The following is a 15,200-nucleotide window of genomic DNA, read 5'->3' as shown; positions in this document are numbered from 1 at the left end:
AATTCATCGAGTAGCTCATCAATGACGGGTATTGGAAATTTATCCGGGACTGTTTCTTGTTTAGGGCCCTGTAATCTACGCAAAAACGCCAAGACCCATCCTTCTTTTTCACCAATAAAACCGGGCTAGAGTAAGCACTGGTTAAAGGTTGAATCACCCCTGCTCTGAGCATATCCGCAACCAGCTTCTCAGTCACATCCTTCTCTATAAGGTCTAACGGTGATTGGATTAGCCCAACTACGCAGTACTATGGCGTGTTCAATACGTCGTTGTGGAGGTAACCCCTCAGGGAGGTGAAACACGTGCTTAAATTCTTGTACCAACGATATGAAATCTTTAGGGATGGTTGGCTTAGCTTCCCCTTCTCCCTCCAACTGATTCAATTGCAGTAGGTATCCCTGCCCTTCCTTTTGCAAGGTTTTGATCATGGCTTTAAGAGAAATTCCCGTTCGACCCAAATGAGGGTCACCCTTCAAAGTAACCGTTGTACCATCTAACTGAAATTTCAATGTCTGTGTTTTCCAGTTGGTTGTGATGGTGCCCAATTTCTCCAACCATTGAATGCCCAGGATTACATCCGAGCTGCCCAGAGGAAGAATTAGAAAATCTTCAACGATCGTGACCCCTTGAAGGTCTAGCACGACACCTTTACACACCCCTTCCCCTTGTACCGTCTCACCGGTGCCCAAGGTTACCCCGAAGCTTTTGGATTCGGTTGGATTAAGACCAAGCTTCTGGGCCGCGACCTTGGAGACGAAATTATGGGTTGCTCTTGGGTCAATCATCACCGGCACGGAGTTGTCATTCATTATACCGGCCAGGCACATCGTTTTGGGACTAGTTAGTCCCATTACGAAACTCAGGCAGACTTCTGGGGTCAGGTTTGGGTTCGGGTAGGTTGTGTTGGTTTCGCCCGGACTTATCTCCGCCACAGAAAACTCACTCACTTCCGTCACATCCTCCTCCTCCTCCGTGAGTAAGACGCTCAATCCACGACGCTGACATCGGTGATTAATCGACCACTTCTCATCACAACGGAAACATAACCCTAGCTCCCTCTTCCGCTAAAGTTCCTTCTCGGAGAGCCGCCTTATCTCACCGGAATTTTTGTAGTTGTTAACGGTGTTTCGATTCGTGAAAGTTTGATGGGTGGTGGGGTTGTGGATCTGTTTTGTGTTTGAAAGGGGATTGTTTTGGGTTGCTGAATTTGGATAAGAATGTGGGTTAGGGTAAGGGGTACGCCACGTGGGCAAGTTAGAAGTCTGTTTGGGCCTTGGGCCTATTCTCCATTTTTCCTCAATTCGCATGAACAGCTCCATAGCTTGGTCCAAAGTAACCGGGTCCAAGATCCGAACCTCAATCCAGATCTCTTCCTTCAATCCCTTAATATATTGCCCCTTCGCAATTTCTTCTGGGACACCTTCTATCGGGGCTAAAATCTCAATGAAGCGATGTTGGTATTCCGTCATCGTTCCGATCTGTTCATGAGCGAGCCACTGCTCGTGCAACGTGCCGGTGGCGGTAGTTCTGAAACGCCGGAGAAGTAATTTCTTCAGCGCATCCCATGAAAGCACCGAGTGGTGCCGGCGTTCCCATTGATACCATAGCAAGGCATCTCCTTCCACCGGAACAATGGCTGCCTCCAATTGATCCTCTTCCCCCAATTGATAAAAATGAAAAAACCGCTCAGCTCTGAGAATCCAACCATCCGGGTTTGTACCGTCAAACAGAGGTAGGTCGAGTTTTCGTAATTTCCAATTCGATTGCCCCCCTTGGTAACCACCTTCTCCGTTTCCCAGCTGAGGCTGAGATGAAAATGGGTTATCCCATGTAGAGGGAGACCGTTCGTCAATGAAGAACGAAGGTCTGACCGGATTTTTTCCTGGCCAGCAGCCAGCTGGGAATTGAGGTCAGTTTTGAACGCTGTTAATGCCGTGGTTATCTCCCCAGCCATGCGCGCCGGCAGTCTAGCCACCTCCTGTTCCAACATGTCCAGCCGTTGTCCGTGATTTAAACGGGCCATCTATTTCTCCGGTTTGGAACGTTAATGCTCTGATACCAATTTGCTAGGAATCAGATGACTCAGAGTAATAATTGAGCTGTAGGATTGATTTAGAAGGGAATGTATTACTAATATTAAGCAAAATACTCAGCAATACAATGGAAGCGTTCTTTGGAGAGGAAGGTGCTCTCCCAATAACAACTTGTTAATTAATCATTGGATACCTTTCCCTTTCCCCCATCCTCTATTAATAGCAAAATTCATAACAAACTAACTTAAGTATACCTTCAACAAGGTAGTCAGGATAACAAACTCATAACAACTTTTCTCTAGATTTACTTTATTACCCATTACCCCAAAACTGAATTTAACAACCTTCCAGCTCAGCGATCTTCTGGCAACTTTAGCCTTCTTCTGGCAACTTTGTTTTAGGCCTTCTAGCATAAGTGAAGCGAATATCGGTTTTGAGCTGGTTCCTTGCAAAAGACAATGGAGACAACAACAATGATGTAGTAGAAGCAACCTCGTTTCTTCTGCTGACATCACTACTTGCTCACATAGTAACACAATTAGCAATAATAGAAGTTAAAGCACATAAAAAATAACAAAACACTGGCCGTGCAAATTACTAGGTTGTTCATAGCAACAAATCACAACAGTACAATTATAACTGAAACAATTAAACAATACATCAACTAAATAAACCAATAACCAAAACATTGAATTATTTGCAAAATATACAACACTTCTCAAAAATTCTAAAAACCCAAATAGCCAAAGAAGGGAGTAATAATTCAGCTACTTTACAACATAATAAGGAAAATTCATATTACTGAGAATAAACTAGGGATTTTACCTCGAAAGAACTGTGGATTGATTGAGAATAAATCTCGATAAACATCCTTTGAGGTTTTCTTATTGCTAATTCGAGCGTGAAATAGGGGCAAAAATTGTAGTTGCTGTAATGTGACTATGATAGGGAGTGAAGGGAAGGCGTGAGGAGAGAGCGATCAGCCGCCACCATGTGGAGTGTACGGTGAGATTAGAACTGAGAAAGAGGAAGAGGAATAGGACTCAAGAGTAGATTAGGGTTAACGAAGATGAAAAGTTCGGTTGAGGGAAGTCAATTAGGGTTGAGGAAGTAGAATGTGTATGATGTGTGCCAATATAATTTAGATTTAGATTTTTTTTAATTGAAATTTAGCGACGCTTATATGTGTGGTTATTATTCAGTCACATTTATAAGGTTGGCTTTTTCTATCACGCTTATTAAGTGTGTCAAAAGACAATTTATTAGCCACACTTCATTAAGCATGGCTAAATAAATGTAGCTAGAAGCAAATTTTTTTGTAGTGAACGAACTTGATTATCTTTGCCTTAGTGTAAAAATAACTACCCATTCTATGGCTATTTCAGGTATACTCATATACTTTCTTACTTATAAGCGATACTTTTGGTACTTAAAAATAGATTTTAATTGTTTAACTTGTTAGGAAATTAGACATTCCATAATACGCATAAATAAATTCACATTCAAGCTTAAAACACTTACTTTGGTTGTTAATATCTCTAACTTTAAAAACATATGGTCTAACAAACCTCAAAAACCCATCCATACTAGAAGTGTTGGAAATATAGGCCTTTTTAAGGTCTTTACAAAGTCTATGGGTACAATCATCAACACAGGTGATAATATAACCATTGGCGGATTTACGTTAGAGCCCACGGGCACACGTGCTGGCATTTTTTTAAAAAAAAAATAAAAATTCAAAGTAGACGTTTCTATTGGTAATAGTAAAAGTGTAAAATTAGTACTTGAAGTCTTTTGATGATAAATACTCTCTCATTTTAGTAGTATTATCTTATTTTATTGATTTTGTTCCATTTTATTATTACATCAGTAGATTTATTTTGTTCCATTTGCTTTTATGATATATTGTATTTAAAATCTTAGCAAGTCTTGTATGAGACTGCCTCACCGTGAGATGGTCCCATACAAGCAGCTCGTTAGTAAAAAAACATAATAGTAACAATAAAATATGAATTCACACTTGTACAAGAAGCAATTTTTTGTAAAAATAGTTTGAACTGACCCAATTGAGATGGTCTCACGGTGAGACGACCTCAATAAAGAACGTGCACTATAATAAATCAATCTACTATTTATTTACAGCATACATATTATTTTTAGAGCATATTTATCTATTTCTATGGTTACATTAATTTAAATAAAGAGAAATAAATTTAATAAAAAAGTTTAAATTGTTATTAATTCAGATAATGAATATGATTAGGATAGATCTTAATTACTAGCATTTTTTTATTCGAAAACACTATTTTATTACAAGAAACCCTTTCAAGAATAAGATCAATATTTTGATAATTTATTGTGCTTCTACTTATCATTTTGCAAAAATAAAAAATTAGTTGTTAATTTTACAAACGAAACTCTGCTGAAATTTTGTCCATTAGTTGGTGCCAACTAGGACTCCGAGCCTTGGATCCGCCATTGGTATAACATATGTGTAACACTATGACATTTTCTGAATAAATATTTTACTTACTACTATTATTTTCTTAGAAAATAATTTATTTAATTAAAAAGGTTTCACCTCTTTCATGAAAATGGGCTAACAAATGTAATTTCAACCCAATTCCAATCCAACAATTAGCCCATCCTAAATAAAATTATGATTTAATAAAAAAAATTCAAAAAAAAAGGGGTATGAAGGGCCGGCCATGGGGGAGGGTTTTTAGGGGTTTTGTAACTCCACTTTGGAGGAATTTGAAAGATTTCATTTTTATTACTAATAATACCCATTTTCTAAATTTATGCATTTTTTTCTATAAAAAAAAAAACATAAAACTCTCCTTTTTCATTCTCCCTCCTCTCACCTAAACCCACCCCTACATTCTTGGTTTTCTCCCATCTTTTTCTAATTCAATTGTAAGTATACTCTTTAAACTATGTTTATTTTATTAAAAAGGCATGAATTTTATGTTTAAATTATCAAATAAATTAAATTTAAAAGTTTTATTTAATATATTATATTGTATGTTCTAGTTTATAATGTCTCTATGTTGTAGAAAGTTTTAATGGGTGTTAGATTGTAGAAGTTATAAGCATGTTTATATGATTAGTTGTTGTCGGAATGATTAAAAATTCTTTGGAGTGTATATTATGATTTCAGATAACATGTTGTTTATCCAATTTTTATGTCAAGAAAGGAGAAATTTATGGGTGTACTATATGTGCTAAGTTTGAAGATTGTGTTGATGAAAGTGTGTAGTTTGCTTTTAAATTTTATTGTAAGGTTAAAATGATAAAGATGAAATTGTTAAAAAGAAATTAATTCAAAGGTTTATGGATGTGATAATTATAGAATATGAATAGTGTGATAATAATATTAATATGTTAAGATTTCTTGTAACTTAACATAATCCCGTAGGGTTTAAAATTTGTCAAAAAAATGAGTTTTTAGACTCTTTTTGACCTTAATATAGGTTAAAAATACCTAGGATACTTTAAATAATATGAAAATTGGTACCCCGAGATTTTGATAACTTCTGAACGCAACAGTGGAGTCGGAATTGCAGTTTGACAGTCCTAACCTACTGTTTTGGACAGATTCTTAATTCTAAATTTTTGTTTGATAAAGTAATGATGTGAAGGGTATTGGATGAGTAAGAGATTATTATTGAATGTCTTGGAATTATGTGTGTGTATTGGTTGTGGTTTAAGATAGCATGAATGTATGTTTATCCAAGTATATACAATTAAATTATGTAGGATCCCGATTTGTGACTTGAAGTTAATAAGTACGTTTAGAGTTACTTTTGTCTTCTAAAGGTACGTTTGCGCAGTAAAAATTATTTATTGAGGAAAAATAGATGTATGATAAAGATGATAGTATGTTTTCCTTAATCAAGAAGTATGATTTTAGTAATTTGATAAATAGAGGTAGTATGACCTCACTAACATAAAAATGGATGTAGTTTGACGTCAATTGGTGGATTGACATTACTCGCGGTATATGGGGGCATTGTGAGCCACGGCGGAGGTATGCATATTTAACCATAGGCACTGAAGTATGGCATGTTTCCTATGTTATAGACTTCCTTAGGGGTTAGCTCCCCCTATTGTATTGTCTCACACTTGGAGTTTGGGTCGATACCGCAGTACGACGGGTTTGTTCCGGCACGACTGGGTAGTTACAGAAGTATGGCTGAATATTTTAATCAAAACAGAATTATTTATATGAATTGCTTTTACTTTAACGTTATGATTTACTTTGTATAGTATTTTACTAACGTGTACCTTTGATCTTAATGATCCAACGATGATGTTGTTCCTTTTGTGGTTAACAACTAGCAGATAGTGAAGTTCCAGGTTAGGGAGTGAGGTTTCACTTATAAAGAATAAATTTTCTTAAGTATGAAAGAAACAAACTTTAGACTTTCTTTCGTTTTCCCAGACAATTACATTTTAAGTAAGAGGCGCTTACACTCTCGAGTTGTATTTCTTTTCGGATAGTTGACTCTTCATACTTGTTTACTTTAATTTCCGCTACTAGACCTTATACTTTAAATAAAACCTTTATAACTCTAGTAGGACTCGATTTGCAAATCTATCTTTTAAATAAATCTTTGTTACTATTCCAATATAACATATTTGATTAACTCGGTTTGTTATTTTATTTGGAAAATAGTTTTTTGTCGAATCGAGTTTTTATGGGATTTTACAACTGGTATCTGAGCGGGAGTTCTAATATAGTGTTATAAAGGTAATTCAATAACCTAATAAGAAATGAAAACGTACAAATAAGTTATGAGAGTAATGGGTAAACATTAAGGGGTATTTACGACTTTGTGTTAGTGATTTTACTTAGACCCTAGAGATAAGTACGAAAGTGTTCGTTGTGTGCTTAATAATTATTTGTTTATGATTTATGGTTGTGTTTGAACTAAAATTCTTTATCTTGAATTATATTGAATTTGATTGTGTGCTGGTTTGAGCAGAAATAGAAGCATAAAAAATTTGGGACATGAAGGAAGGAGAGAATGAGCTAGCCTATAAGAATAGGATGGAGCTGATTTACAAGAAGTCTCATAAGGTTTATGAGAGAATTTTAGCTGAGGAAGAAGCTGAGATGAATGAAAGAATTGATTAATTAGACCGGGAGATTGACAGACTGAGTAGGAGAACAGAGGCTACAGACCCTGAGGGACGTGAGAATGCTGAGGTTGTTGGAGTAGGCGCTGAGATTGTTGGGGAGGATGTCGCGGGCGTCGATACTAACTCAGTTCTAAACATGGATTTCGACGAGGAGGATTCCGAGGAGGATCCTGAGAGGGATCTAAAGGATGATTCCGAGGAGGATCTAGAGGCAGATTCTGAGGGGGTTCCCGAGTAGGAGGCTGAGGAGTTCTACGAGGATAACCCTAAGGGGGAGTATAATGCCGATATGGAGGTGGAAGTAGCTGGTAGAGAAGAGATTATGAGTGAAGAAAGACCACCTGAATCAGAGATTTTTGAGCTTTCAGATTTTGACGTCCAGCTTGATATGAGTGACTCCCTACCTGTAGAGACATCCACTGACTTAGAGTGCACATCCAGTGATGACGATTGCGGTGATGCTGATTTTGACCCTGACCTTTATAAGTAGGACCGGGATCGTATGGATGCGTCTCCTTTTGCTAAATGATCTTGTTATTGATTCTACTATTTCTACTTATGATCTTATATGACATTTTCCACGCTAATAATGATGTATGGATATTTTGCTTGAGAAGTTTCTTTTATATATTTTGATAATTTGGTTACATAGAATGAGGGTTATTTGGGATTTTGTACCCGGATATTTTGGAATGGAATAGTACATTATGACAGAGTATGCTGATTTTGAATTAGAATTTCTTATTTAATTTCTTTTGAATTATTTATACTCTTTTCTCATTTACAGAAATGTGAAATTCGATATATTGTGTTATCGAAAGTTTTTGTAAATATTGAACACTATTATAGTTAATACCTTTTGGAAATTGGCGAAAGATTAAGAGTTGATTGTCAGACTCAATATTTTAAGTCTGCCAACTATTAGGACCAACCTCTTTATCTCTAAGAAGTTATATTAGCCCTATACATTGTTTAATCTCGGTAAGGATAGTAAAATATTTTTATATACCAAGTTTATTTATAATGCAATATGCCTTTCATCATGCCTCCATTCTTGAGAAGGAACGGAAATAGAAGTGACTTTGACTGTGTGCTTCGAAACTTAGTGAAAGCCTTAGCTGGTGTGAGAAACCTCAGACAAAAGTCTCAGAAAGGGAAAGCTTCATCTTTAAGTAAAAGAACCTAGAGTAAGTCCTCATTTTATAATGGATCGATGCCTCGTAGAATTCATGTTTGACCAGGCTGCATTCTTCCTCGTCGAATATGCTGACTATTGGTGGACACACAGTAAGATGAGGCTGATAGAAGAGAATGGTGATGAATTAAGCCAGGAAGGTTTTAAGGGTGTGTTAAGAGATCAGTTTTACCCCCACACATGAGGGAAGATAAATCTAATGAGTTTGCTAGATTTGCAATGTAAAATTTAACAATGGATGAGTATTATCAAAAATTTATGGAGTATTTGAAAGTTTAACCTGAGGACGTCCCAAGTGAAGCAAAGAAAGTTCAACGTTTCGAATTGGGTTTATCGTATGAAATTCAGAACCATATTGAAACCGATAGGTATGATACCATAGACCAGTTATATAAGAGAGCGGCTCAGATAGGGAATGTTATTGGAAAGGAAGCAACACCGGTGTCTAATGTGGTCACAAGTACGTTTTGCATCAATTCAAAGTCTGTTAAAGTTCTATTTGATTTTGGTGTACCATACTCTTTTGTTTCTAAGTCTAGAATTAAGGACTTAGGATTGAAAAATCCCGTGAAAACATCTTTTTCAGTTGCAATACCTTATGGAGAGACCTTTCATTATAATTTGTTATTCTGTAAAGTCCTAGTTAGGATAGGAAATACAAAATTTTTAAGTGATTTCTTTTCTTTGGAAATAGACGATTTAGATGTTATCCTAGGGATGGATTGGTTGGGTAAATAGAGAGTGAAATACATGAAGTTTCCTAAGGGACCCAAGACAAAAATTGTGTTTTTATTAGTAGTAAGTAAGTTGATCAAGCAGGGACTCCCAAGCTGGTTTTTGTGTAGTAAAAATAAAGTAGATAAGCGGCAGGTTCAACTTGAAGATATTCCTGTAATCTGTGAGTTTAAGGACGTGTTTGCGGAAGAGCTTCCTGGCATGCCACCTAAGAGAGACGTAGATTTCTCAATGGATTTGGTGCCTGGGATAAGGCCAATTTCAAAGGCTCCTTATCGAATGGCTCCTTGGAAAATAGAGGAATTGAAAGTGCAACTAGGGGAATTGTTAGATAAGGGTTATATTAGACTTAGTGTCTCTCCATGGGGAGCCCCAATGTTGTTTATGAGGAAAAAGGACGGGACTATGCGCCTCTGTATTGATTATAGAGAGTTTAATAAAGTCACTATTAAGAATAAGTATCCGTTACTCCGTATTGATGACCTTTTTGATTAGTTACAAAGGGCAGGAATCTTCTCCAAGATTGGCATGAGGTCGAGTTATCACCAGTTACAATTAAGGAGAAGGATATTCATAAATCGGCATTTCGAATGAGGTATGGGCATTTTGAATTCACAGTGATGCCTTTTGGTTTAATCAATGCGCCCGCAACATTCTTGGAACTGATGAATTAAATTTTTAATGCTTATTTGGACCAGTGTGTGATGGTGTTTATTGATGATATTTTGGTGTATTCTAAGAGTCGTGAAGAACATCAAGAGCATTTAAGGGTTATGTTACAAATTCTTCGAGAAAATGATTTGTACTCTAAGTTTTCAAAGTGCGAATTTTAGTTAGAACTGGTGGCTTTTCTGGGTCATTATGTTTCTAAGTAGGTAATTTCCATAGATCCAACTAAGAAAAAAGCGGTTCGAGACTGACCTACACCCCAGAATGTTAAGGATATTCGAAGCTTCTTAGGTTTGGCAGGGTACTATTGTCGTTTTGTGAAGGATTTTTCTCGTGTTGCTCGTCCGCTAACATCCTTGATGAAGAGGGTATGAGAAGGAATTTCAATTGTTGAAGGAGAAGTTAACTACAGCTCCAGTGTTGACCTTACCTGATCCAGCTTTGGAATATTCCGTTTACGGTGATGTGTCCAAACATAGGTTAGGTTGTGTTTTGATGCAAGATAGGAAAGTAGTGGCGTATGCTTTGCCTTAGTTGAAGACTCATGAGGTGAATTATCCGACGCGTGACTTGGAATTAGCAGCTGTTGTTTTTGCATTAAAAATCTGGTGTCATTATCTCTATGGTGTCTGATCGGGACTTTACGTCCTACAATAGTAATACTGTAAGTGCACGGCGTAGCTTAGTACGAAGGCAAGCACAGGTCGAATCCACAAGGAGTGGGGGTATAGTCAATAGTTTCTCGATCGATTAGTGTGTTCAAAAACATATAATATGATGTTTGGTGATAGAAACAATTAAAGTAAGCAATTGAAAATACTTAATGAAAACGAAGCATAAAAGTAAATAAGGATGCAATGAACTAAAGCAAGGATAATATGATCAATAAGCTAAAAAGGCATAGGCTAGGCTTTCTCACCAACGTAGCATTTACTTAACATTAATCTAAGGTCATGAATGTTTTGTTATAGGAAAGAACGTATCGTAAATACTGATGTTCACTCTTGAGCAACAAAAGTTTCCTAAAACATACTCAACTACTTATTCTCATAGAGCTAACTACAATTTAAGATATGAAGTAGACATTCAACATTTCCAATCAAAGCCTCTACCTATTCTCATGGAGATGACTTAATTTTTAAGCAGAGATTATCGTTGAAAATCGACTCTCGCCCTCAATTCAACGAATACTGATGTTCACTCTCGAGCAACAAAAGTTTCCTAAAACATACTCAACTACCTATTCTCATGGAGCTAACTACAATTTAAGATATGAAGTAGACATTCAACATTTCCAATCAAAGCCTATACCTATTCTCATGGAGATGACTTAATTTTTAAGCAAAGATTATCGTTGAAAATCGACTCTCGCCCTCAATTCAACGACACTACAACATGATAGAAAAATCTATCTTAAACCATAAACAGCACAGCCAAGCCAAAGGTAAAGAAAGCAATTTAGACTACATACATGGTGATAATGCCTATCCTAAGCCAAAATAAACTACTCACTGATACTCATATTGAGATTGTAAATTGCAAACAAGCCAAGAACCATAGATGAATGAATTAAACTAGAGTATTCTAAAAAGATGAGCGCAATATATATTGAAAAACTACAATCATGAATATATGAAACTAAAAGCAATCAATTAAAGATAACTAAGTGACATGAATTGAAAACAATATAAGCAAAAGATAGAATTTACTCTTTTGGATTCAATCTTAGGATGAACAAGATAATTGTTGATGATTCAAAATAATACCTTCCAATAGCTTCAATAAAAATACATCAATGGATGAAGAATCCAAATTGCAAAATGCTACAATAGAGGATTGAAATTAAGATTGTAATTGAAATTTGAAAGTTCTTAATTAAAGGAGAAATTATGCTAAAAACTAAGTTTTAATTGAAATAAAAGCTAAACTATGAAGAATACATAAGAGTTACTCAAAATGAAGGGTGAAATTCGAATTGCTTGAGCTCCATCTTACTCTTCTCTATTTATAGCCTTCACAAAACAAGTGGGGGGGTGGTGGTGGTTTCATAATTGCTCCACCACCCCTAGGTTGTAGGAAGGAGGTGCCACCCCTGATTGATAGGGTAGGGTGGCTAAGCAGTTCTGGTAGCAGCAATCTAAAGGAATAAAAATGATTGCACCTCAAATGATATTTAAATAGATCGCTAAAGTTGTTGCTGCCCATCTTGCTTGACCCGAGCGGAGTCCGCTCGACCAGTCGAGCCACCATCAGGTATAATATCAGAAACTTCAAAAGTTCGACAGAATGTGAAAATCAGCTCTGCTCGACCTGGTCGAGCGGATGCTCTGTACCCTTGAATTGCATCTTGTTAATGATTAGAAGCTACTGGAAGTTTGACTGTAGCTCGCTCGACCCGAGCCACCTTGCTCGACTGGTCGAGCGACTTTCAGGAATGTGATACTCAGCTTCTGATCTCAAGTACACGCTTCTTGACTGCTTGAGCAACCTTGGCTCGAGCTAATTCTGGTCGATTGGGCTTTAGAATGGTCTACTTTGTCTTCTTTTGGCTTGTTCTTGTGGCTTGGCTCATGATGTTTCACTTCTTTTAGCCCTCAGCGTTTAGGTGAGTAGTGTATGCAACAAAAAGGCTAGTTTGTGCTCGATTTTGATGATTAGATCCTGAAACGAAATAAAACACCAAAGCAACAAAACAAGCACAAAATCAAATAAAATAATGCAATAACATATAGTTTTCTCACGCTAAACGAGCTATTTATAAGAGTAAAAATAAAGATAAAATATCGCAAACAGTGTCAAATGTAAGATCTTTACGGACCATAAGAGTTTACAATTTTTGTTCACTCAATCCAAATTGAATTTACGCCAACGACGTTGGTTAGAATTGATCAGTGATTATGATTTGAAGATTGCTTATCATGAGGGTCGTGCGAATGTAGTCACTGATGCTTTGAGCAGGAAATCGAGGCACTCGGTCTCATCGTTGATTACTTATGAGGATTTGAGTAAGGAGTTTGAGAGAATGAACTTAGAGATAATCCAAGAAGGGGACTTGGAAGCCTAGTTGAGTGCATTTTCCATTCAACCCACATTCTTCAAAGAAATTATGACTAAACAACTAGAAGACCCCAAGTTCATTAAACTTCGAGAGCAGGTTAGTGAAGGGAAAGCTGAAGGTTTTACAGTCATGAAGATGGTAGCCTTCGTTTTAAAGGGCGGTGGTGTGTACCAAATAGGCGTTACTCTTTAAAGAAGAAATTGTTGAATGAAGCTCATAATTCTAGATACTCAGTTCATCTTGGTGGAGACAAGATGTACGAAGATTCAAAACTCATGTTTTGTTGGTTGGGTATGAAAAGGAATATTGCAGAATTTGTTGCTAAGTATTTAACGTGTCAAAAGGTCAAGAGTGGGCATAACAGACATGCCGGGTACTTACAAGCTTTAGAAATTTTTGTGTGGAAGTAGGACGACGTTTCCATGAATTTCGTGTTAGGTTTGCCATGAATAAGAGCCGGTAATGTACTTTGGGTTATCGTGCACAGACTTACTAAGTTGGCAAGGTTTATTCCAATGAATTGTAAGTGGGATATGGAACAACTTGCTTGTGCTTATATTAAGTACGTGATTCGTTATCATGGGATACTTCGTATTATTGTTTGCGATCGGGATACTCGGTATTCGTCACATTTCTGGAAATTACTACAACAAGCGTTGGGGACCACCCTTCTTTATAGTACTTCTTTTCACCCGATGACCAACGGTTTGACGGAACGTGTCAATTAGATACTGGAGGACATGTTGAGAGTGATAGCTATGGAATGGCAAGGTTCACGGGATGAACATTTGGATCTGGTAGAGTTCTAATGGCTCAATTTGAAGCACTTTATGGTCGTAGGTGTCGTAATCTTGTGTGTTGGGTTGATTTTACTGAATCTGCTACCTTAGGACCTGAAATGCTTGTTGTAATGACTGAGCAAGTGAAGTTAATTTGAGATAAAATGAAAGCAGTCGAGGATAGACAAAAATCGTACGCCGATCTTCAACATCAACCTGATGAATTTGAAGAGGCTGATAAGGTTCTACTTCGTGTGTCTCCAATGAAAGGAGTAGTTCGTTGTGGTGCTCGTGGAATGTTAAGCCCACGTTTCATAGGTCCTTATGACATTCTCGAAAAGGTAGGGAAGTTAGCCTATCAGTTAGCATTGCCTAATGCTCTTGGTAAGGTACACTATGTTTTTCACATTTCTCAACTGAAGCGTTATGTCGTAGCCTCTTCTCATGTATTAAATCTAGAACCATTAGAACATGATGAGAGTTTAACCTACGAGGAAAAACTGTCTGAATAGTTGATAAGAAGGTCCGTAGTACTCGTCGAAAGGATATCACTATGGTTAAGGTGTTATGGTCCAATCATTGCTCACAAGAGGCAACCTGGGAAATGGAAGAGCCCATGCGAGAGAAGTACCCTCACCTTTTATCTCAAGTTAGTAAGTTACGGGGGCGTAAATTTTTTCAACGGGGGTAGAAGGCGAGAGAAATTTCGTGCATTTTCATGCTTTTGGTTATTTTTGTGTGTGTGGTTATTGATTGTGTACTCATGTTGCTGGAATGTGTGATCATGTTTGTTTATTTTACTTTTTCCATGTTGTTATGTGTTTTGCTTTTGTGGTGGAAACCCTTTTAAGGAGGGGTAGTCTTTAACACTCCGACATTTTCTGAATAAATATTTTATTTACTAATATTATTTAATTAGAAAATAAATTATTTAATTAAAAAGGTTACACTTCTTTCATGGAAATGGACTAACAAATGCAACTTCAACCCCATTCCAATACAACAATTAGCCCAACCTAAATAAACTTATGATTTAATTGAAAAAAAAAATCAAATAAAAAAAGGGGGTGTGAAGGGCTGGCCATGGGGAAGGGTTTCTAGGGTTTTGTAACTCTACTTTGAAGGAATTTGAAAGATTTCATTTTTATTACTGATAATACCCATTTCCTAAATTTATGCATTTTTTTTTCTATCAAAACTAAAGCACAAAACTCTCCCTTCTCATTCTCCCTCCTCACGCCTAATTCCACTCCTACATTCTTTGTTTTCTCCCATCTTTTTCTAATTCAATTGTAAGTAGACTCTCTAAACTATGTTTATTTTATTAAAAAGGCATGAATTTTATGTTTAAATTATCAAATAATAACTTTATTAAATTTAAAACTTTTATTTAATATATTATGTTGTATGTTATAGTTTATAATGTTTGTATGTTGTAGAAATTTTTAATGGGTGTTAGATTGTAGAAGTTATAAGCATGTTTATATGATTAGTTGTAGGAATGAATAAAAATTCAATGGAGTGTATATTATGATTTAAGATAACATGTTGTTTATCAAATTTTTATGTCAAGAAAGGAGAAATTT

General features: G+C 36.4%; 2 protein-coding genes across 2 annotated transcripts; both read left to right on the top strand.

Moving 5' to 3' along the window:
• Nucleotides 1-12,883: 12,883 nt before the first annotated feature.
• On the top strand, nucleotides 12,884-13,772 carry LOC130818471 (uncharacterized). The gene is made up of 4 exons (XM_057684644.1): nucleotides 12,884-12,953; nucleotides 13,049-13,208; nucleotides 13,323-13,454; nucleotides 13,637-13,772. Exons 1-4 carry the CDS (start codon nucleotides 12,884-12,886, stop codon nucleotides 13,770-13,772), a joined length of 498 nt encoding a protein of 165 aa, XP_057540627.1.
• Nucleotides 13,773-13,778: 6 nt separating this feature from the next.
• Nucleotides 13,779-14,126, top strand: LOC130818470 (uncharacterized). Its single transcript, XM_057684643.1, has one exon. It carries the CDS (start codon nucleotides 13,779-13,781, stop codon nucleotides 14,124-14,126), a length of 348 nt encoding a protein of 115 aa, XP_057540626.1.
• Nucleotides 14,127-15,200: the final 1,074 nt, after the last annotated feature.

The sequence above is a fragment of the Amaranthus tricolor genome, chromosome 7 (genome assembly GCF_026212465.1).
Source record: "Amaranthus tricolor cultivar Red isolate AtriRed21 chromosome 7, ASM2621246v1, whole genome shotgun sequence".
Classification (NCBI taxonomy): domain Eukaryota; kingdom Viridiplantae; phylum Streptophyta; class Magnoliopsida; order Caryophyllales; family Amaranthaceae; genus Amaranthus; species Amaranthus tricolor.
Note: the sequence above shows the minus strand (reverse complement) of the source record. Positions and strands in the feature narration are given on the sequence as shown.

What these genes read in the sequence shown, in the direction of transcription:
- LOC130818470 (XM_057684643.1), top strand. Translation starts at nt 13,779, where the DNA reads ATGAAAGCAGTCGAGGATAGACAAAAATCGTACGCCGATCTTCAACAT.
- LOC130818471 (XM_057684644.1), top strand. Translation starts at nt 12,884, where the DNA reads ATGACTAAACAACTAGAAGACCCCAAGTTCATTAAACTTCGAGAGCAG. An exon ending in GGGCATAACAGACATGCCGG is followed by an intron (nt 13,209 to 13,322) that starts GTACTTACAAGC and finishes TATCGTGCACAG; the next exon opens with ACTTACTAAGTTGGCAAGGT. An exon ending in GTTTGCGATCGGGATACTCG is followed by an intron (nt 13,455 to 13,636) that starts GTATTCGTCACA and finishes TGGATCTGGTAG; the next exon opens with AGTTCTAATGGCTCAATTTG.